Here is a 22,889-nt window from a genome sequence, read left to right as displayed (position 1 = left end):
CAGGGGCTGGCAACAGATATTATGTATTATAATTTATTTATCAAAACAACGCAGAGCAGAGACTAGATATAACCAGAGGCTGAAGTTGTATTCTCGAAAGAAGCATTATTTGCTATATCTACTTTTTAACTAGTGACCATGAAGCCATAAGAAACTAGGCTGAGATGGCTTTGCTGGAGCCTGCCAGCTTCTTTGTTTCCAATGAGCTACTATAGCAGCATTAATAATATTTTATACTTACAGGGGAGACTTTCCATGCAATCCAGTGTGAGGTTTGTTACTTTACAGATGGGGAAACAGGTTATGCAACTTCCTCACTGTCACAGAGCAAGTCAGGGGTTGAATGAAAATAGAATTCGTGTCTCCTGACCTTCAGTGCCCCCCTGTTTAAGCGTGAGACAATTCTGCCTTTGTGCTACTAGAACTTAAACCCTCAGGCTTTTTTAGATAAGATTCTCATACACTACTTCAGAAAACTCCCCTTTTAATAATAATAGTTTGCACATGTATAGCATCTTTCACTTAAGGATTTGAAACTGTTATTTAAGCTTTGAGAGATAACATAAGCCCCAGAGGGCTCAGTGAAGGGAAAGAGGAAAATATCCTAATTTCCAGTCCATTCAGCATATTAACAACAATCACTGGGAATAAAGACTCATCTCTACAGGCACCAGGTTTCCACTGGTCCCTTACAAATGCCTGTGTAGAGTTACTTATTCCAGTGCCCTTAATGTCAAACTACCCCACTGTATTTTCCTCTGTTTAATACCCTTCAAAAGGGAAGCGCTACTCTGAAGAGTGTAAAAGTGGCAGTGTGGTGGTCCATGGCTATTGTATCTAACTGATTTCTTCATCAAATGTGCTCAATTTACATGTAAGATAGGCCTCTGTACCTACCAGCCCAACCAACTCCTCCTGGACTCTGAAAGTGCTTTCCTGCACCTGCATTATCAGCAGTAATCATAACAGTTTTATAATCCAAACTATGCCCTTAGTTAAGCTGTTGATGGAACAAGATGGAACAGAATCCTGCAAACTGTGTTGGCGCTGCACGACTAACAGGAAAACATCACTAACGGCAGCAGACAAGACTGGTTACATAGTGCGTATATACCGAGTAAGAAAGCACACTTTAGGACCAAACATTTTTTTCCTTTTCAGTGGAAAATTCCTTCCTCTTTGGAAAACAAATTCCTGCCATTCTCCCACCAGGAAAGTGATGTCAATGTACTTCCTTTTATTTAATTTGCTGATTTTTCACAACAGCATGCCAGGCTTTCACAGAAGCACTAGAAGAGATTTGTTTTCTCTTGCTCTAATTATGATACATAGTATGTTACATGTGCAACTAAAATCCAGAGAACCTCCCCTGATTACAATTTCCAAGTAGGACAAAGCTCCATGCATACACAAGTTTACAATATCTTGCTTAACTCACAACATTCCTCCCCATATCCCACAGCCCCCGTCTCTAACACAGCAGAGGAACTCAAGTTTGGAAGAAATACATTTTTTAAGTTCTATTCAAGTTTGGTCCAAACAATTTTGTAAAAACAACACAAAGTTCCAAAATATTAACTCAGTGTCTGTCAATATGGAAACCCAGTCAGTTTATTTCTTTTAAAAAAAAGTAACAAAGTAGCTTACAATGATGCAACGTTAGAATTTCTCTGGAAAAGCTATCATTTCTTCCTTGATTCTGTTCTCTATGTGTAATATGAAACTGCTGTCTGTATTCTGAAGATTGTAGCTGACGAAGATCTGTTTTTTGGTCTTCCTGGCTAAAATACAAAACAAAGAACAGTCATCTATTACTTGTTCCAATATTAGTGCAGGTAGTAATCAAACATTTTATGGAGAGAAATAAGGCAAGTTTCCCATACCACAATACAAATGCACTGACCTGGAGGAACCACCTCTAAAGTAGTAGTATAACCTACATGCCTACTCAGTCTGGCTTGTTGGCTAAAAACCTTAGATAGCAGTCAGTGATGAGTGCTGGGTGTCAGATGTGTCAGTTAAGTTAGGGCAGGGGTGGGCAAACGTTTTGGCCTGAGGGCCACATTGGGGTTGCGCAACTGTATGGAGGACTGGGTAGGGAAGGCTGTGCCTCCCCAAACAGCCTGGCCCCTGCCCCCTATCCGACCCCTCCCACTTCCCACCCCCTGACTGCCCCCCTCAGAATCCCTGACCCATCCAACCTGCCCGCTGCCGGGACCCCCGCCTCCTGTCCCCTGACTGCCCCAACCCCTATCCACAACTCTGCCCCCTGACAGCCCCCCCGGGACTCCCACCCTCTATCCAACCACCCCTGCCCCTACCTGCCCCCCGCTCCCTGTCCCCTGACAGGCTCCCCGGGACTCCCACCCCTCCCTGTTCCCCATCCCCTGACCGCCCCCTCCTCCCTGATTGCCCTCCAGGACCCCCCGCTCCCTTACCCAACTCCCCTGCTCCCTTACCAGAAGCAGGAGCTCGCAGCCGCAACACCCAGCCAGAGCCAGCTGCGCTGCCCATTGGAAGCGGCGGGCCAGAGCGCAGCCCGTGCGGCGGCATGGCTGTGGGGAAGGGGGGACAGCAGGGGAGGGGCTGGGTTCTAGGCTCCCCGGCCGGGAACTCAGGGGCCGGGCAGGACGGTCCTGCGGGCCGGCTGTAGCCCATGGGCCGTAGTTTGCCCACGTCTGGGTTAGGGCCTGATTCAAAGTTCACAGTAGTTAATGGAAAGGCTCCCACTGACTTCAACTGGTTTTGGATCAGGCTCTTAAAGATAATGTAGTTCAAGATAAATTACAGGTTATACTGGACTCCTTACCAGATTACACAAACTAAACTGAAGAGAGAACTTATGCTCAAAGATGCTTTAAGAAGGAAGGGATAGAATTAAGTAATTAGACATTCAAAAAAGCCTAGTAGAAAAATTCTAGGATAATCTAATGATAAAGTAGATACCATATTACCTGATCTATGTACATTATATAAAAGTTATTTTCCATGACAGACCTAACAGTGGTGGCAAAAAAAATAAATCAATCAATCCCCAGACTGTGGAAAGATGGCTCTCAATGATCAGCAGGTGAATGGATGACATGAAAAAAAGTTACAGTATAGAAAACAGACTCCCTAGTTTTGATAAAATAATACCTAGGCACTCATACAACGCCATCTTTAATGATCAACTTCCTCTTGGCTCAGTGAGAAGAGGGAGCCCCATGAACTGCTTCTGAAATTGATTCATTTTCCTTTTAACAATTCGCACAATAACGTTAATGGGATGTGGCTTCTTGCGCTAATATGCTACAACTTGAAAAACAAGCATCTCTGCCTTGGTATTGGCCCCTGAGGTACAAAGGCTCATTTTATCATCAATGCTTAAAAATTCTCACATTGAATAACTGCAGTACTAATTCTAAACGGAAAGTTAATTAATTGCCACACCACTTTAACCAACAGACTGAGTTCTGAATTACTTCTGCACCATGTCTGGCCTTAGTCGTCTGGAGGAGACATGAAATGGAGTTTCCAACGCTTGTGAATGCTACTGGTCCCTTGACGCTTTTTGCAAGAGTAGGGATGTTAACCCCCGTGTCCTGGTCGAAACTCCAGTAGGGTAGTTAGAGCCTGCCCCCATCTAAACTGTCCTGCAGAGTCAACTGGATATATGTGCTGCTCATTACATTCCCTTGAAATGAGAAGAGAAGGGGGGAATTTATACCCAAAATACTACAATGATCTCTGATGTTACTCTGCCTCCTCATCCCCTCAGAGGGGTTAGATCTGCAACTTCAAAGAACTGGAAGGGTTTTGTGCCACTCAAGCTAGTGAAACGTAGGCCCAGATCCTCAAAGATATGTAGGTACCTAACTCCCCTTGAAATGAATGAGTTCAGTGCCTAAATACCTTTGAGGATCTGAGCAGTAGTTTGACACCTGGCTGATCCATAACCACACCGAGCAGATGTCATTCCACACATCCCACCTGCTCTCCTTTAGCCTAGACAGCATGACTAGCTCTTGAGCTGTACTGAGCAAGCAAGTCCTTCTCCACAGCGGAAACGCTGGTTAACCAGCAATGAGATCCACAGCATCCTGATTCACAATCTCAACATTGCAATAGTCTTGGAGAAGAAAAGCTCCTGTAGGATTGGGAGAGGGCACAAACGTGGAGGAGAGTTGCGGCTCCCCGGCTCATGGACATACCACGGCTGTTCTGACTACTTGTGCTCTCATCTATAACGTAGGTAGAGGGGAGCATTCAGTTAAGGGTTTCACTTTCTGGACTACAGCACTGCTCTGAGCTATTAGACAGATGCCCCATTCCACCCCAGAGGTGGCTTCATTTCACTGGTGAGGCGATTCCTGTGTGCATATGTCCATTTCCTTAAATCTGCAATCTGGGCCAATAATTTCTAGAGTGCTTTGGGATCTTTCTGGCTGAAGAGAGCTGTAGGATGTAAAGGTAGCTTTTATTTATGCATGTACAATTCTGCACATATTTGTGCAAGCATCGGTGTTTGCATCTGCAGAGTGCAGGCACATGCACGTTAAGCTGTCTAATGCCTGTGCATGCACAGGCATTAGAATTTGTATTGAAGCAATGAACGATATTTAAAAGTGCATATGCAAGTGGGGGGGGGGGGAGTGGATAGGGAGAGGCCTACCTTGAAAGTTTATTCCTGTCCTATATTAATCACTCAACAAAGCATAGGGATTACTGAAATGCAAAGCCCTCATTATATTTGTTATCAATAATGTCCCTCAGCAGCAGTGCCAGGAGATTCCTAGGATAACACTCCTATTACAAGCAATGAAACCAAGTGCTTTTTGCCTTTCAAACTCTGTAGTAAAGTAGAACCTCAGTTACAAACTGACTGGTCAACCACACACCTCATTTGGAACAGGAAGTACGCAATCAGGGAACAACAAAGATGGGGGGAAAAAACAAACACAGTACTTTGTTAAACTACTAAAACAGTTAAGGGAAAGTTTAAAAAAAGATTTGCAAGGTAAGGAAACTGTTTCTGTGCTTGTTTCATTTAAATTAAGATGGTTAAAAGTAGCATTTTTCTTCTGCATAGTAAAGTTTCAAAGCTGTATTAAGACAATGTTCAGTTGTCAACTTTTGAAAAAACAACCGTAATGTTTTGTTCAGAGTTATGAACATTTCAGGATTACAAACAACCTCCATTTCCGACGTGTTTGTAACTGAGGTTCTACTGCAGATATATAGAGGTAGAGAACAGTAGCACTGACTCAGTAAGGTATTTAAGCACATGCCTAACTTTAAGCAGGTGAGCAGTAGAAATGTGAAAAGTTAGGCATGAAGAATCCAAAGCCATTAAGAATAAAAGCTTTTCCTCAAGGATGATTCACACTAATGCTTTGCTTTAACACAATGCACGCTTCAAGCATGGTCAGCCAATATTTAAGCTCATGTCTACATGAGACAAATGTATCATAGAATCATAGAATATCAGGGTTGAAAGGGACTTCAGGAGGTCATCTAGTCCAACCCCCTGCTCAAAGCAGGACCAATTCCCAACTAAATCATCCCAGCCAGGGCTTTGTCAAGCCGGGCCTTAAAAACCTCCAAGGAAGGAGACTCCACCACCTCCCTAGGTAACGCATTCCAGTGCTTCACCACCCTCCTAGTGAACTAGTGTTTCCTAATATCCAACCTAGACCTCCCCCACTGCAACTTGAGACCATTGCTCCTTGTTCTGTCATCTGCCACCATTGAGAACAGCCGAGTTCCATCCTCTTTGGAACCCCCCTTCAGGTAGTTGAAGGCTGCTATCAAATCCCCCCTCATTCTTCTCTTCTGGAGACTAAACAACCCCAGTTCCCTCAGCCTCTCCTCATAAGTCATGCGCTCCAGACCCCTAATCATTTTTGTTGCCCTCCGCTGGACTCTTTCCAATTTTTCCACATCCTTCTTGTAGTGTGGGGCCCAAAACTGGACACAGTACTCCAGATGAGGCCTCACCAATGTCGAATAAAGGGGAACGATCACGTCCCTCGATCTGCTGGCAATGCCCCTACTTATACAGCCCAAAATGCCGTTAGCCTTCTTGGCAACAAGAGCACACTGTTGACTCATATCCAGCTTCTCGTCCACTGTGAACCCTAGGTCCTTTTCTACAGAACTGCTACCTAGCCATTCGGTCCCTAGTCTGTAGCTGTGCATGGGATTCTTCCGTCCTAAGTGCAGGACTCTGCACTTGTCCTTGTTGAACCTCATCAGGTTTCTTTTGGCCCAATCCTCTAATTTGTCTAGGTCCCTCTGTATCCGATCCCTACCCTCTAGTGTATCTACCACGCCTCCTAGTTTAGTGTCATCGGCAAACTTACTGAGAGTGCAGTCCACACCATCCTCCAGATCATTAATAAAGATATTAAACAAAACCGGCATCTTATTGAGAAGTCAGGCAACATAACTTGTGGTGACAACAAAGGTGCTTCATTGCCAAAGATGCGAGGTGAAAGCAAAAACAACCAAAGAATTTAAAAAGGATTCCCAAAAGTATAAGTGTGTTATAAAATCTCTGAACCATTCAAGAACGCACCTAGTCGCTGGGCTAGAGAATTTGAGGTGGTGTCAGAGGCATCTCCCAGGAGTGATGTAGACACTGGAATGGAGTCCTGAAAAGAAAGCAAAGAATCAATTGTTTATTCTGTACTAAAATTAGCTATTTTTTCCCCGATGAGATGGCTGCATATAAGAAGTCACAACAATAATCACTTTTTCTGTTTTGGGTGTAAAGAAAGAGGACCTTTCCTACAATCATTTGAGTACTTGTGTGCTACCATGTCACGGTGAACTCCAACATGTAAAAAAACCCCAAAACAACCCAATCACAGTGTCCTTTACATTATATAAAGATGGTGGAGGGGAGTTTCCAAAAGCACCAGGAACACTTGCAATGAATCTGTAATTATACTGACTTGTATTCCCAAATCCCTGAGGCACTTTTGAAAATCTCCCCTGGTGTCTACAATTTTTTATGCAGTGTATCCATTAAAATAGCCTTTAATTACCCACACCAATACTATTTCACAAAGAATACCATATATAGTTTTTCCTATATAGTTTTTAAAGAAGAAAAATTCCATAACCTGGAAATACTTGAGTAGACACCACCTAAATATTCTGTCCCATACAAGAATCCAATTCTGCAACCCTTGTTCATGCTGAGAAGTAAACAATTGAGTATTACTTATTGAGGAGTGCACAACTGGGCCCTCACTAAGGCATGGGCTCCTATGAAGCCTGTGTTGCTGAAGAAACACTGCCTTATAGAAAACTTTATGCGCTGGACACATTTTGAAGTGTGTGTACCACTGTGCATGGTCTGGCTATGTCTATACTGCAATGAGACACCTAGAGCTGGCCTGTGCCAGCTAACTTGGGCTCGGGCTGTTTAATCGCAGTATAAACCTACCCTATGAGGCAAGTTTCCTACACAGTCCTGCCCCATTCAAAGTGTGTTATACTGGCAGTAAGTGATGAAGGGCTCCTAACACAATGGAGTCTTGGTGCATACCTGGAGCTCCTAGAAGCTACCGCAATCCAAATAACAACGCACAGCCATAGACTTTAAGGCCAGATGGCCCTGAGCATGTGGGCAAGACCCACCTGGGAAAGAATTCACTGTAGTAACTCAGAACCCTCCTCATCTAGTGTCCCATCTCTGGCTGTAGCAGACATTTTTGAATTAATCAATTAATTCAATCCCCATTTACTCCCTTATCAAAGAGGTATGGCTCCTTACTATGCAGTAAATAAGATGTACTCTTCCACAGACCTGTCTCATTCAATGCACAGATCTTGAATACACTAAAAAAAATTACTACACAGTCAAAATTGTCATGCAGGCACAGCCTGCTATGTCCCCCTTTGGAATACTGGCAAACTGTTGTCAAATATATTGCAATTGTCAAAATCTACTACAGATGAGCAAAGTGCAATTTTCAAAGGCTTACGCTGAGCCAAATCATCCAGCCAATTTGCATCAAAATACCTGGAGCACAGATCAACTGAATAGAGCACTAAAATGGGAGTCAGGAGACCTGGATTCTAATCCTGGCTCTGCCCACTAGCCTGATGCGAGACATTGGGCTGTTGTCTCTCTTCAATTCTGTGCCTCAGTTTTCCCCATCCATAAAATGGGGATAATACTTTCTCCTGTAACGCACTGTGAGATCTACAGAGGAAAAATGGTCTCATGCAATACCCACTGAAGTCAATGGGAGTCTTTCCATTGACTTCTGTAGTTTCACCAGATCCTCTAAGGGTTAAGTATCATGATAACACTTGAAGACACTTTTCTGTCAAATTTTACCCATTTCTCTGCCAAATTACATATTTATACCTTTCATCTATTTGACAAAATGCTGCAATGAAAGGAAATATTACCCCTCCCTCCTACATAAACTCTTTTAGTTCTCAAAAGCTGCTCAACTGTTCATCCTAAAATTTCAACTCTTGAGAGGGAAGTTCAGCAAAGGTATAAATGACAGAAAAGGTGTTCAAATGGAAACTCTTGGGTAGTGTGTAGACTAGAAAAATAAATAGTGGGTAACGTTTTCAAAAGCATTTAATCACGTAGGAGCCTACATCCCATTATTAAAAGTAAGTCTAATTGAAAGTAATGGAATTTAAGCTCCTCAATAGGTGCTTTTGAAAATTTTACCCAGGCCTTGGTCTACACCTAAAACTTAGGGCTGGGTTATCCAAAGTTAGGTTGGCTTGGCTTAATTACAATGCACAGAGCATGCAGGCCTAGGTACCGCCTCTCAGAAAGGTAGATTTCATACAGCCACATAAGAACCCCTTCTATTGCTGTAGTAAATGCCTATACTACAGCTGTTTTAGGTGGGAAATGTTTAAACACTGGAGGGGAGGGGGCTGCCTCCCCCCGCGGCTCTTGCTACAGCCCTAGTTGTGTCTACATTGTGTGACCAAGTTAGGTCAACCTAACCCGCTGTGTAGACACAGCTAGGTCAATCATGCTTGGATGAATTCTTCTGCAGACCTAGTTGCTGCCGCTGGAGGGCTACAGGGATGGCCAGACCGCTTCCCTCGCTCTCACTGCAGCTAGCACTTACACTACAGCAGCACGGCTTTGCCGCTGGGGCCTAGCCAGCCCCCACTGTGCAACTTCGCACCTCCAGCCGGGTCGGCATCTTCAGAACTGCATTAACCCGCCCCATCCTAGGCCACCCCCTAGACCGGCCAGGCCCCGTTCACACGATGTCAAAGGGGATCAAGCCTGTTTACACGAGGGCTTAAAACGTGGCAGCCGCTAAAACCCTCTTTGCGAACATCTTCCTAGTGGGCTCGGGCCCGCGGGCCACCTGCCAGCACCGTGGGGCGCGGGGAAGGGGCTCTGTGCCCCAGGCGCTGAGCGCGGTGCGAACGCCCGGCGGGGAGGGATGAAGGGGGGGGCGGCGCAGCCCGGGGCTGCGGGGGCAGGAAGGCGGGTGAGTGGGGAGCACGGGGGGGGCTCTGCCGCTAGCTCCGTGTAGCGAGCCGAGGGGGGCCCGGCACTCACGTGGGGGCTGCACATGGCCACGGCCAGGCTGCGGAGCGCGGGCTCCGCCCCCACCCAGAGGAAGAGCGAGTCCCGCAGCCGCATGGCGTGGAAGTGCACGAGCTGCTCGCCCGCGCGCCCGCAGAAATCGTGCAGGGAGATCCCGGCCGGGGCGGCCCCCTCCGGCGCGTGGCGCGGGGACCCCGCCGCCTCCGCCTGCTGCTGCGGCTCCATCCGTCTCCCGCCCGGCCCCGCGCCCGGCCCCGCGCCCGGCCCGGCCTGCCGCTGCCAGGCCAGAGCAAACGATCCCCGAGCGCAGCGCAGGCCTGGCCCGCGTCTCGCTCGCCGCGCCCACCGGCGGTGGGCAGGGGGCCAAACCCGTCCCTCCCCCCGCTCCAGGGCTCCTCCCCCCGACCTGCCCCGTCCCTCCGGGTTGTTCCCAGCTGGCCCCTGCCTGCCCTGTGTCCCCCCCCCCGCCTTATTCCTGCTCTCAGCCTTCACCCCAGCTCCTGTCCCTGCAGCCCCTGGGTGCCCCTGAGCTGGCGTTGGGTGGAGCTGGGGATGCCCAGGGCCGCTAAAACCTGGCTGCCCCTACCCACCCCGGGGGCCTTCTGCTGCAACCCCCACTTCTCCTTTAGGGCCTGGCTTTGGTCCGAACTGCAGATGAGCCTAGGGGACTGAGGGTCCCCGTATTGTACCCGACCTATTGCGGGGGTGGACATTTAAAGGCAGTGCTCTCGGGTCCAAGCCTTGTTACTTCCACATCCAAGGAGGATCTAGCTCAGGCTTAGGGCCATGCCGCAGGCCCCTGCTCCTGGAGGCACAAGCTCAGCTTTCTTTTCATGGTTGTGAAATGACGAAACTTGAAAACGTGACCCGTGCAGCTGTGGTCTGCCTGAGTCAGCAGAAAACCTGATGCAATAGCTCAAAAATATTAACTGCCCCATGCATCTCATTGGTATGAGCGGTGGGGGGGGTTGTTTAACTCCAAGACCCACTGCTCTGGAGAACCCGTCAATTCTATCCATCATTGGATTTTGTGTGTGGTGAGAAGCATGCGGTGGCCCAACTCACACACCCCTTCCCCCGGAAGACAGATGCCTGCGGCTCCACAGGGGGGGTAGGCTCCTATTGCCACTCCTGAGATGAGAGGTTGGGAGGAGAAAAGACCTCACAGCCACTCCAAGCGGGGGCCGGGCCACTGAAGGCCCCATCTCGTAGTGTGCCTAGGGCCCTGTATTGCCTAAATTGAGTCATCCCCTCAGGATGCTTCTGTAGATAACAGCAAATATACAGCACTCTTTATCCATAGATCTCAAAGCACTTTACAAGGGATAGTAAGCATTATTATATCCACTTTACAGATGGGGAAAGTGAGGCCTAGAGAGTTTACAGGCTTGCTTTGAAGAGTTGCTACACCGCCACAACTGTATTCTAAGTCAATTGAAGGTGCTCTGCACCTTTGAGAATCAGTTTTTTTTATTCAGGAGCCTTCGTATGGAGTTAAGAGCCTAACAAGGTATCCAAGTTTGAAAATGTTACCTCTTGTCTTCTATAGAAAGATTGTTCTGTCCACTACTCTAGGCTTGGAACACACAAAGTTACTATGTACACAGGAAATATTGAAAGACAAAGACAAAGATGTTTTGTTTTTATCCAATGGAGAATTGTGAAAGTGTGATTGTGGAAATAATCAAGTAGCCATCACTACACACTCGCTTCAGTACAGGAGAAGTAGGATTTGATAGGCTGGGGGAAAGCCGACAGGTGCAGAGGAGCATGTGGTTTGGACAGAGACATCCCTTAGGGGAGGATCTACAAATGGAGATTCTCTATGTCCTAGTAAAGAGGAGAGTATGGAAGATGATAAAATACAGGTAGGATCTGATGTGAAACAGTCAAATGAAAAAAAGTCTCATTCAATTACATCATGTAAAGGGAGACAGCTAAAAAGTGACAACCTTTTAAAGTGCTTAAATATCAATGCTAGAAATCTAAATAATAAAATGGGTGAACTAGAGTGTCTCGTATTAAATGAGGATATTAATATAATAGGCATCACAGAAACTCGGTGGAATGAGTATAATCAATGGGACACAATAATGCCAGGGTACAAAATATATCGGAAGGACAGAACAGGCCATGCTGGTAGGGGAGTGGCACTATATGTGAAAGAAAGCATAGAATCAAATGAAGTAAAAATCTTAAATGAACCAAACTGTACCATAAAATCTCTATGGATAGTAATTCCATGCTCGAATAATAAGAATATAGAGTAGGGATATATTACCGACCACCTGACCAGGATTGTGATAGTGACTGTGAAATGCTCAGGGAGATTAGAGAGGCTATTAAAATAAAAAACTCAATAATAGTGGGGGATTTCAACGATCCCCATATTGACTGAGTACATATCACCTTAGGACGGGATGCAGAGATAAAGTTTCTTGACACCTTAAATGACTGCTTCTTGGAGCAGCTAGTCCTGGAACACAGAAGAGGAGAGGCAATTCTTGATTTAGTCCTAAGTGGAGCACAGGATCTGGTCCAAGAGGTGAATAGAGCTGGACCGCTTGGTAATAGTGACCATAATATAATTAAATTTAACATCCCTGTGACGGGGGAAACACCACAGAGGCCCAACTTGTAACATTTAATTTCAGAAAGGGGAACTACACAAGAAATGAGGCAGTTAGTTAAACAGAAATTAAAAGGTACAGAGCCAAAAGTGAAATCCCTGCAAGCTGCATGGAAACTTTTTTAAGACACCATAATAGAGGCTCAACTTCAATGTATACCCCAAATTAAAAAAACATAGAGAACCAAAAAAGAGCCACCGTGGCTAAACAACAAAATAAGAGAAGCAGTGAGAGGCAAAAAGGCATCCTTTAAAAAGTGGAAGTTAAATCCTAGTGAGGAAAATAGAAAGGAGCATAAACTCTTTAAAATGAAGTGTAAAAATATAATTAGGAAGGCCAAAAAAGAATTTGAAGAACAGCTAGCCAAAGATTCAAAAAGTAATAGCAAAAAAAATTTTAAGTACATCAGAAGCAGAAAGTCTGCTAAACAACCAGCAGGGCCACTGGACGATTGAGATGCTAAAGGAGCACTCAAGGACGATAAGGTCATTGCGGAGAAACTAAATGAATTCTGTGCATTGGTCTTCATGGTTGAGAGGATGTGAGGGAGATTCCCAAACCTGAGCCATTCTTTTTAGGTGACAAATCTGAGGAACTGTCCCAGATTGAGGTGTCATTAGAGGAGGTTTTGGAACAAATTGATAAACTAAACAGTAATAAGTCACCAGGACCAGATGGTATTCACACAAGAGTTGTGAAGGAACTCAAATGTGAAATTGCAGGACTACTAACCATAGTCTGTAACCTATAATTTAAATCAGCTTCTGTACCAAATGACTGGAGGATAGCAAATGTGATGCCAATTTTTAAAAAGGGCTCCAGAGGTGACCCCAGCAATTATAGGCTGGTAAACCTGACTTCAGTCCCAGGCAAACTGGTTGAAACGATAGTAAAGAACAGAATTGTCAGACACATAGATGAACATAATTTGTTGGGGAAGAGTCAACATGGTTTTTGTAAAGGGAAATCATGCCTCACCAATCTACTAGAAGTCTTTGAGGAGGTCAACAAGCATGTGAACAAGGATATAGTGGATATAGCATATTTAGATTTTCAGAAAGGCTTTGACAAGATCCCTCACCAAAGGCTCTTAAGCAAAGTAAGCAGTTATGGGATAAGAGGGAAGGTCCTCTCATGGATTGGTAACTGGTTAAAAGACAGAAAACAAAGGGTAGGAATAAATGTTCAGTTTTCGGAATGGAGAGAGGTAAATAGTGGTGTCCCCCACGGGTCCGTACTGGTCCCAATCCTATTCAACATATTCATAAATGATCTGGAAAAAGGGGTAAACAGTGAGGTGGCACAATTTGCAGATGATACAAAACTACTCAAGATAGTTAAGGCAGACTGCAATGAACTACAAAATGATCTCTCAAAACTGGGTGACTGGGCAACAAAATGGCAGATGAAATTCAATGTTGATAAATGCAAAGTAATGTACATTGGAAAACATAATCCCAACTATACATATAAAATGATGGGATCTAAATTAGCTTTTACCACTCAAAGAGTCATTGTGGATAGTTCTCTGAAAACATCCACCCAATGTGCAGTGGTAGTCAAAAAAGCTAACAGAATGTTGGGAATCATTAAGAAAGTGATAGATAATAAGACAGAAAATATCATATTGCCTCTATAGAAATCCATGGTACGCCCACATCTACTGTGTGCAGATGTGGGCGCCATATCTCAAAAAAGATATATTGGAATTGGAAAGGGGCAACAAAAATTATTAAGGGCATGGAACGGCTGCCATATGAGGAGAGCTTAATAAGACTGGGACTTTTCAGCTTGGAAAAGAGATGAATAAGGGGAGATATGATAGAGGTCTATAAAATCATGACTGGTGTGGAGAAAGTAAATAAAGAAGTGTTATTTACTCCTTCTCATAACACAAGAACAAGGGGTCACCAAATGAAATTAATAGGCAGCAGGTTTAAAACAAACAAAAGGAAGTATTTTTTCACACAATTCACAGTCAACCTGTGGAACTCCTTGCCAGAGGATGTTGTGAAGGCCAAGACTATAACAGGGTTCAAAAAAGAACTAGATAAATTCATGTAGGATAGGTCCATCAATGGCTATTAGCCAGAATGGGCAGGGATGGTGTCCTTAGCCTCTGTTTTCCAGAAGCTGGAAATGGGCGACAAGGAATGGATCACTTGATGATTACCTGTTCTGTTCATTGTCTCTGAGGCACCTGGCATTGGCACTGTCGGAAGACAGGATACAGGGCTAGATAGACCTTTGGTCTGACCTAGTATGGCCTTTCTTATGTTCTTATGAACCAAAAGGAAATATTTGATGTTTTGAAACATTTGAAGCAAACAGGCAGCTTGAGTTTTAGGTCTCTACTACTCAAATATACAGGAAGATAAATACAGAAAATATTACACAGAAGCAGACTTGCATCTAAATAGGTGTTTCCAAAATTTCCAACCAGGCAAAGAACACAATAGAGAGAATTCTGACAACAGCTGCAGTTGTGGTGGCTGGAATCCACCAGATGGCACAGTAAATTGGCAAGATGATCTATCAAAGCTAAAGGTAAACTGGGATACAGCTGGCTATAATAAATTACACTGCATGTGCCTCAGGATCTGCAGAGCCAAAGTCCTGATTCTTGAGCGTTTGCCAACATGCTATCCCATACCAGAAATCTCTGGGAGGATAATGTTGATACTGTCCTTACTCAAGTCTGTAGACAGCAAGTTTACTCAGATGGAGGCTACTGGTATTTGCTGATGTGTCTGAAGAAAGTGCGATCCTGAAAGAAAGGTGCTGCCTTGGGGATGACCACTCTGTCCTCCTCCTTCAACCACTAGGATACAGCAAGGCTGTTTGCTTCCTAGTCCTTCATAAGCTAGAACTTTGTTCGCTGTGATCATCACTGAGAACAGCTGATGAAATCAACCCGGACATGTCTGCTCTGCTTGCAGGAGCAGCGAGTTATATGAGCCTGTGGTGCATTGCTCCAGGAATATTCAGGGCCCGGGGGCCCAGCACCACAATGTTCGGGACCGGGTCTCTCCCACCGTCCCGCCTGCCACCCCCACACGCCTCTCCTGGAGTGTCTCCTGGCCCTGTCTGCAGCCCCCAGGCAATTTAAAAGGTCCCCGGGAGCCCCCGGACACCATTGGCAGCACAACGGGACTAGGCCTCGCTCCGCGGGCTGCCCCCGCCCCACGCTCACTCCGCAACTCCCATTGGCCGGGAACTGTGGCCAATGGGAGCTGTGGGGGTGGGGCCTGCGGACAGTGGCACGCGGAGACACACACACATCCCCGCGCCTAGGAGCCGCTGCCAGAGGGATATGCGGGTCGCCTTCGGGAGCCACCCAAGGTAAGTGCCGCATCCCTCACCCGCTCCTGCACCCCAACCCCCTACCCCATCCCAGAGCCCGCACCCAAACTCCCTCCCAGAACCTGAACCCCAACCCAGAGCCTGCACGCCAAACCCCCTCCCGCACCCAAACTCCCTCCCAGAGCCTGCCCCTCCCCTTGCACCCCAGCCCAGAGCCCGCACCCAAACTCCCTCCCAGAGCCCGACCCCTTACCCCTCCTGCACCCAAACTCCCTCCCAGTGCCCAAACCCCCTTCTGTACCCAAACTCCCTCCCAGAGCCCACACCCCTCACTCCCTCCAGAACCCCAGCCCAGAGCCCACACCGATCACCCAAACTCCCTCCTGGAACCCGCACCCCTACCACACCCAAACACCTTCCTAGAGCCTGCACCCCAAACCCTGTACCGCTCCCAAACTCCCTCCCAGAGCCTTAGGCAAGTGGGGGGGGGATGGCGGGGGCGGGACTTGGACCCATTCTGGGCACCACCAAAAATTATACCAACCTGCCGCCCCTGTCGGCTTGGGGCTTCAGTGTTCCCATTGTATGGAAGGCTGTGGACTTTTAAAATCTGAGAGTAGTAGTATGCTAGTATAAACAGACTGATAACCTCTCCAGAGTTAGCTGAAACATTATAAACAGACTGATAACTCTCCAGAGTTCCATTATAATGCTCATTTTCACCCTCCAAACCCCTATGTGTCTCTGACAATCCACAGCTCTGTGTTTCCAAATTGTAAACGTTAACTTTCAGGTTGAGGCAGAATTTTTTTCATCATTACATTTAAGGAAAATTCATAAAAGACTTTGAAAATTTTCAGAGTAGCAGCCGTGTTAGTCTGAATCCACCCTTAGAAATCATTTATTTCTGAAATGTGACAAAGAACCAGACCCTCAGCCCTGCTACGTTATTGTTCTGCTACAGCATGGCTGAGTGTACCCAGGCATGGGAAGCCTCAGCTTCTGTAAAGCTGACATAGCTGACTCTGTCTCACAATCCCCTGTGACGTTGTGCCGTCTATATGGTTTTATAAAAACATGATAAGTGAATATAATGTAACTGGAATATGCTTCATGTAAAAGGTCTCTTGTAAAGTATCATTACATAGCTTACAATCTACTGAGTGTGATCATCCTATTTGTATAAATGTACCACTCTTGTATCTAAAACTAGAAATATAAAATATAACTCTGAGGGCCTATTGTAATTATGCAAAGTGTGGCCCATTAATGGTGGTTTGGAATCTTGATGACTCCCATTAACCAGGACCATTGTCTGCAGATGGCTGTGTTTTACCTGTGAGTCTTCCTGTATATGTGTGTGCTGGCAAGTGGGTAATGAAGTCTTACAGTGACATGTGATCATGTCACCTAAACTGGAATCCATCTTTAACCTGTTGCTTTTCCAGTGGGGGGGGGGGTGGAAACCCAGAGGGACAAAGGGTTCCCGTCTTATGCAAAAGATATGTAAAGGGGTGGAACAGAAAAAAGGGAGAGAGAGGAGCCATCATGAAGAATCCCCTAGCTACCACCTAAGCTGGAACAAGAGCTGCACCAGGGGAAAGAATTGTGCCCAGGCCTGGAAGGTGTCCAGTCTGAGGAAAAAACGTACTGAAGCATCTCTAAGGGTGAGATTATCTGTATTTAGTTTGATTAGACATAGATTTGCGCATTTTATTTTATTTTGCTTGGTGACTTACTTTGTTCTGTCTGTTACTACTTGGAACCACTTAAATCCTACTTTCTGTATTTAATAAAATCACTTTTTACTTATTAATTAACTCAGAGTATGTGTTAATACCTGGGGGAGCAAACAACTGTGCATATCTCTCTATCAGTGTTATAGAGGGCGAACAATTTATGAGTTTACTCTGCATAAGCTTTATACAGGGTAAAACTGATTCATTTGGGTTTAGACCCCATTGGGAGTTGGGCATCTGAGTGCTAAAGACAAGCACACTTCTGTGAGCTGTTTTCAGGTAAACCCGCGGCTTTGGTGCAAGTAATTCAGAGCCTGGGTGTGTGTTGGAGCAGACAGGAGTGTCTGGCTCAGCAAGACAGGGTGCTGGAGTCCTGAGCTGGCAGGGAAAACAGGGATAGAAGTAGTCTTGGCACACCAGGTGGCAGCTCCCAAGGGGGTTTCTGTGATCCAACCCATCACATCCCCCACCTCAGCATTGGGAGGAGGAGCAAAGGCAAGGCCAAGCATGATGTTCCCTTGGATGTCTCCACCAGCATAATGACCCATAGGGGCCCATTACAACCTGACTCTGAACCAGTCCATGGCAGCTACAGGGATAAGAAGAGTGGAAAGGTGGCAAAAAGCCACCTTTGTCCTCCCTCCTAAGTGCATTTAACTCTGGCTCAGCCTGCCTGAGGATCTGACTCAAAATGGGTAACATTTCTTTGTAGCCCTCTGTATTGTTAATGTGATCACATTCTAACTCTGAATTTAGTGGGGGGTATAATGTCGAAAGATTTATCCAAAACCAGGGGAAATAAATTGTTTTGCAGGGTTGTAGCCATTTTGGTCCCAGGATAGTACAGCGACAAGGTGTGGAAGGTAATACCTTTTATTGGACTAACTCTGTTCAGAAGTTGGTCCCATAAAATATATTACCTTGCCCACCTTCTCTCTTCATCTTCTAGGGAAGATTAATGCTATTCATCACTAATGCATTAGTATCTGTCACTGATGCAGAAAGAAAAACAGCGTGACAGATCAATTTCCACCTAAAGGCAACCATACAAATGTAGGGCCAGATTGTCCATTGCATCTGAGTAGAACCTGGATGCAGTGGAGTGGGGTGAATGCCACCAGGGAGCCAGCTGTGGTCCCCAGTTGAGGATCTGACATAGCAAAGCTGCACTCCACCACAGTCCTCCCCACCTCTGACATGCCACCTTATGCTGAGATGGATGGAAGTAAGGACTACAGATATGCTGGTTGGGGGCCAGAGTGCTCAGCACCTTGCAGGACTGAGCCCTAGATCCTCCAAAGCTCTCCCCATTTCACTGCATCAAGTTCAAACTTCTTATCCTCGCCTTGCAGGCCCTTTACTATTCTGCCCCTTCCTACGTGTCTGCTCTTATCTCCAGGGGTGCTGGAACAATTGGTATAGTTGGGGTGCTGAGAGCCATTGAACCAAACTGTAAATCCTGTATCTGATAGAAACCACTTCAAGCCAGGGGTGTGGCAGCACTTTCAGCACTTCTAGTTCCAGCACCTATGCTTATCTCTGATTGTGTTGTCCCCATCGCGTTTGCTCAACCAACCGTAACAGCCTGCTACACCCGTTTGCCACTGTCTCACACACACGTCTGCGTACTATCTTTCGTAGGACTCCTTAAATAAGAAGTACCCTTCTTGAACTGATTTATAAGGTCCAGTAACCTGTTCTTCCTATCGCTCCACAATACCCACCTCTGCTGCACTTACCATATCAAATTATAATAAAGCAACTGCAAGTGTGTATGTATTATTTCTTGTATCCCTCTCCTCGTGCCCTTCATATGGCAGTTGTCTCCTTAAGCTGTAGGTCTGTCAGGGTGGGGTTCATGTCTTTATGTGTTTGTACTGTGCCTATGGAGACCTGATTCAATACAAGTGACAATAAACCAATAGGGAAATTTAGGAATGAATCCTAGGCTCTAATGATGGAGACCCCATCACACATGTTCATCTTCTACAACAGTGTTATATTCTCTGAACGTTTCCCCGTCTCATTTTCATTTTAATCTAATTTGGTGTTGCCCTCTCTCCTATGTGAGCACCTTCAAAGAAAGCTCACTCACTTGGAAACTGCGCCTATCTCATCGTGTTGGGACAAGTTTCTCTTCAGCCCATCCAAGGTTTGATTTTCTTTCAAAGCTGCTGAGCGCCTATTGACATTCATTGGCATTACAGGTGTTCAGCTCTCTGAAATTCAGGGTCATAACAATCTGCACAATGAAAACTTGGGCACAGAAATCATATATTCTGCCCAACCACAGGTGTCTATATCAATACATCAGACTTCTGTCTATAGACGGTTCTGCATATTGAATACATCACTCGGAATACAGCTGTTCTATGTGGAACATTGCACACTCCTCTTTAAGACTGAAAGAGAAAAACACCCATCCAGAGAAGTGGAGATAATTGTTGCAGTGGGTTGGAAATGCAGCTATGAAACATGCTGCAGAGTGAGCGGACTTGTCTCAGGGCAGATCATTTGGTGTGAAATGAACATGTTATTGACCGTGCTGTAAAGGTATAAGAGTCAGAACACAAACAGAGGAGAAAACTCACTATATAACAACCTCATAGACTCATAGACTTTAAGGTCAGAAGGGACCATTATGGTCATCTAGTCTGACCTCCCGCATGATGCAGGCCACATAAGCTGACCCACCCACTTTCCCTTAACTCAGCTGTTGAAGTCTCCAGATCGTGATTTAAAGACTTCAAGTCGCAGAGAATCCTCCAGCTTGCGACCCCTGCCCTATGCTGCGGAGGAAGGCGAAAAACCTCCAGGGCCTCTGCCAATCTACCCTGGAGGAAAATTCCTTCCCGACCCCAAATATGGCGATCAGTAGAACCCCGAGCGTATAGGCACCCATTACCTTTTTAACAATCTCATCTTTATTATATGGTGATGAAAGTTTAATGTAATTTATGTTATGTCACATCTCTCATTTATGAGGCTGCAATTAGTATAAGCTGTGGTGTAAAGTTGGCTATCACAATACCAATACAGTAGATATAATGAAGAGAATACACTACTTGTGTGAGTGAATATGATGCGTAGTACTTAGGCCATGTCTACACTGGCACAGTTACACCACTGTAGTGTACATTGACAGAAGGTGGTTTTCTGTCAATGTAGTTACTCCCCCTCTTCAAGAGGCAGTAGCTAGGACAACAGAAGAATTCTAATGTCAACAGCTTAAAGTATCATCTTTCAAAAAAAAAAATCTTCTTTGATGTGGTTTGTAACTCAGTTGTTCACATTTCTCTCAGTAGATTGGCAGGGAGTCTATGGAGTGAGCAGATTCTCTGCCTCCCAAATGCCATTCTGCCAACATGTTCTGTATGCACCACATTGCTCTGCATTATTTTAACAGAGCTCAGCTGATGACCACTGTGATCCAATGATCAGCACACAAATCCAGACTTCTAGATTTCATTCAGGACTCTTCTACTGCCCCGCTACATGACCTTGTGCAAATCACTTATGCTCTTTGTGCCTTATTTCATCTGTCTGTAAAATGGGATAATTAACTAATACTGACCTAGTTCCCAAGGCTTTAATGGGGATTAAGGGGTGGATAACACTTTTCATGTCAGCGCCGCTATATTTGCAAAGTAATAACATTTTCCTGGTGTAGAATGAGACAGTCTTTTCCTGTTATGTGAGTCACTGGATTAGCTTGTCTTTGATCCAGCAGAATATTCACAATGTCCAAATTCATACACAGGAAGTGCAATGTTCAGTGACTCCCTCATTCCCGCAAGGGTTAGAAGAGGTTTTCCCTACTAGGTTCATCTAATAATATTTTACGTGGAAATAGCTCCTTTCACTTTAAAGGATCCCAAAGCAGCTTGCAAAGTTTGGCTCTAATGCCCCCATTTTGTGCATAAACGTGTCTATTGAGACTCATGGTGTCAAGAAGTGCACCAGAAATTGGAGGTTACATACCTGTGACCCACCTTGTAAGGCTCTTGGGAAAACAGGCAGGAAATGGGAATGTCGAGTGGAAATGAACATTGGAAAGGGTGAGAAAAGCTAGGGAGAGTAATGTGTGAGTAAGTAAACAGAGAGGGAAGAGAATATGTTAGGGAATTTCTCACTCACCGTATTTCGAAATTATGTCCGTGGCCTCAATATAATATATGACAGGGATGATATATCCTGCTATATTTTGTGTCAGAAATAGCTCTGTGTAGTCCACTTTGTAAGTGTGTGTTCTTTGTCTCCATCTACAGAGGATGTGAGTCTAATACAGCCCCCAGCTACAGAGACTAGCTCTTTTGTTCAAGTTGCAAAGATTTGTGCTTTCTGATCTAGAGGTCACTTATTCAGTCCATGCTGTTGACCAAGATGGTGGTCATCACGTATATGGGGGTTGACTAGGATTCAAATTGCATCTGAGAGGTTGGGATGAGCTTCCTTTGTCCAGAAGAAAATATGTAACCCACTGGTAAGATATGTGTGTTATTGTTGTGGTTACAGAGCTAGGGGCACCTCTGTCACCTACCTGGTCTTGCTGACTTCATCTTTTCAAGTTCAGCTTTGTGCATTTACCTCTCCCGGGGCAGAATTCGTCAATTCTCCCACTCTTAGATGGGGCCCTGGGTATCAGCACCCTGGGTAACAATCATGCTTAGCCAGTACAGGTCGGACTGAGTTCTGGTCCTGCATTTCTTTCCTTCAGTAGTCTGTATCCAGTGACAAAACAGCCTTCTTAAAACAAAGTATTGTTTGTTTTGCAGTAGGAACAAAGCATAAGAGGTTAAAAAAGATTTTAAATCAAAAATAGCCTCCATGCATGTCTATCTTACCTAAAGGCTTACCATCCCCCAGTGGTGACTTGGGCAGGCTTCTTCAGACACTCCAGCAGGTGCCTGCCCATCGGTCTGGTTCCCCCCAGATAAACACCTCTTTCTGGAGAGGGAGAGACCTTTTTTAGATTGCCAGAGTTCCTTTGTTCTGTGTTCCCAGGCTTCGGCCATTATGATTGGCAGGGGAGGAGAAGGTAAAATTTTCAAATATTCCTGACTTTTTCCCTCAAGTGTTTATGATGGGGTGGATTATCTTGAGCCATTCATATATATTCATGCAGTAAACATCCCAGTAATCAGGTCAACATACAGCAGTCGTAACTTGTTCCAGAGCAGTGCCACATCTGTCACAGTTATGTGTTCCCCTCTGCGTGCCTGATCGACAGAGGACATGGCTCTTTAGCTCAAGCTCTGGAGGTTCCTGGTTCAGTGCCTCATCATCTAATCAGTGTATCTGCAAAGTGTACATCACTCATTTTTACCAGAGGATGCTTTCCAGAGCCATCACTTATGGACTATATTCCCAGATCTAGGGTTAATTGATAGAAAACAGTGCAAAATAATGTTTAGCACTCTGGAGTAAATCCATAGAAGTCAAGGGAGTTGCTACCTATTTAAGCCGACATAATGAGAGAAGAATTTGGTCTTTAGGCTATCTCCTTTAAATGATTAATGGGCAGAAATCCAACAGGTTTAGTATGGCTGCATGTCTCACTTCAAAAACCTTGAGTCACATCATTGAACTCTTAGCTGATAAATATGATTTTCCCTTTTGCTGCACAGAAAATGCCAGAAATCACCCTCCCTCCCCTTTTCAGCTTGTCTTCTTGTCTGCAAA

The 22,889-nt window shown here is 45.3% G+C and overlaps 1 protein-coding gene across 1 annotated transcript; it reads right to left on the bottom strand.

Moving 5' to 3' along the window:
* Positions 1-1,583: 1,583 nt before the first annotated feature.
* LOC113407939 (proteasome assembly chaperone 4-like) lies at positions 1,584-9,784 on the bottom strand. The gene is made up of 3 exons (XM_026658952.2): positions 9,548-9,784; positions 6,560-6,635; positions 1,584-1,781 (listed from the first exon to the last, which is right to left on the bottom strand). Exons 1-3 carry the CDS (start codon positions 9,758-9,760, stop codon positions 1,660-1,662), a joined length of 411 nt encoding a protein of 136 aa, XP_026514737.1. The 5' UTR covers positions 9,761-9,784; the 3' UTR covers positions 1,584-1,659.
* Between the last annotated feature and the right edge of the window lie 13,105 nt (positions 9,785-22,889).

The sequence above is a fragment of the Terrapene carolina genome, unplaced genomic scaffold (assembly GCF_002925995.2).
Source record: "Terrapene carolina triunguis isolate 2854851 unplaced genomic scaffold, T_m_triunguis-2.0 Scaffold57, whole genome shotgun sequence".
NCBI lineage: Eukaryota > Metazoa > Chordata > Testudines > Emydidae > Terrapene > Terrapene triunguis.
This window is presented reverse-complemented; position numbering and strand designations above follow the sequence as displayed.

Coding starts and splice junctions, on each gene's coding strand:
- LOC113407939 (XM_026658952.2), bottom strand. CDS start 9,760: ATGGAGCCGCAGCAGCAGGCGGAGGCGGCGGGGTCCCCGCGCCACGCG. Junction 6,636..9,547: donor TGGCCATGTGCAGCCCCCAC/GTGAGTGCCGGG, acceptor CTTTCTTTTCAG/GACTCCATTCCAGTGTCTAC. Junction 1,782..6,559: donor TTCTCTAGCCCAGCGACTAG/GTGCGTTCTTGA, acceptor TTTGTATTTTAG/CCAGGAAGACCAAAAAACAG.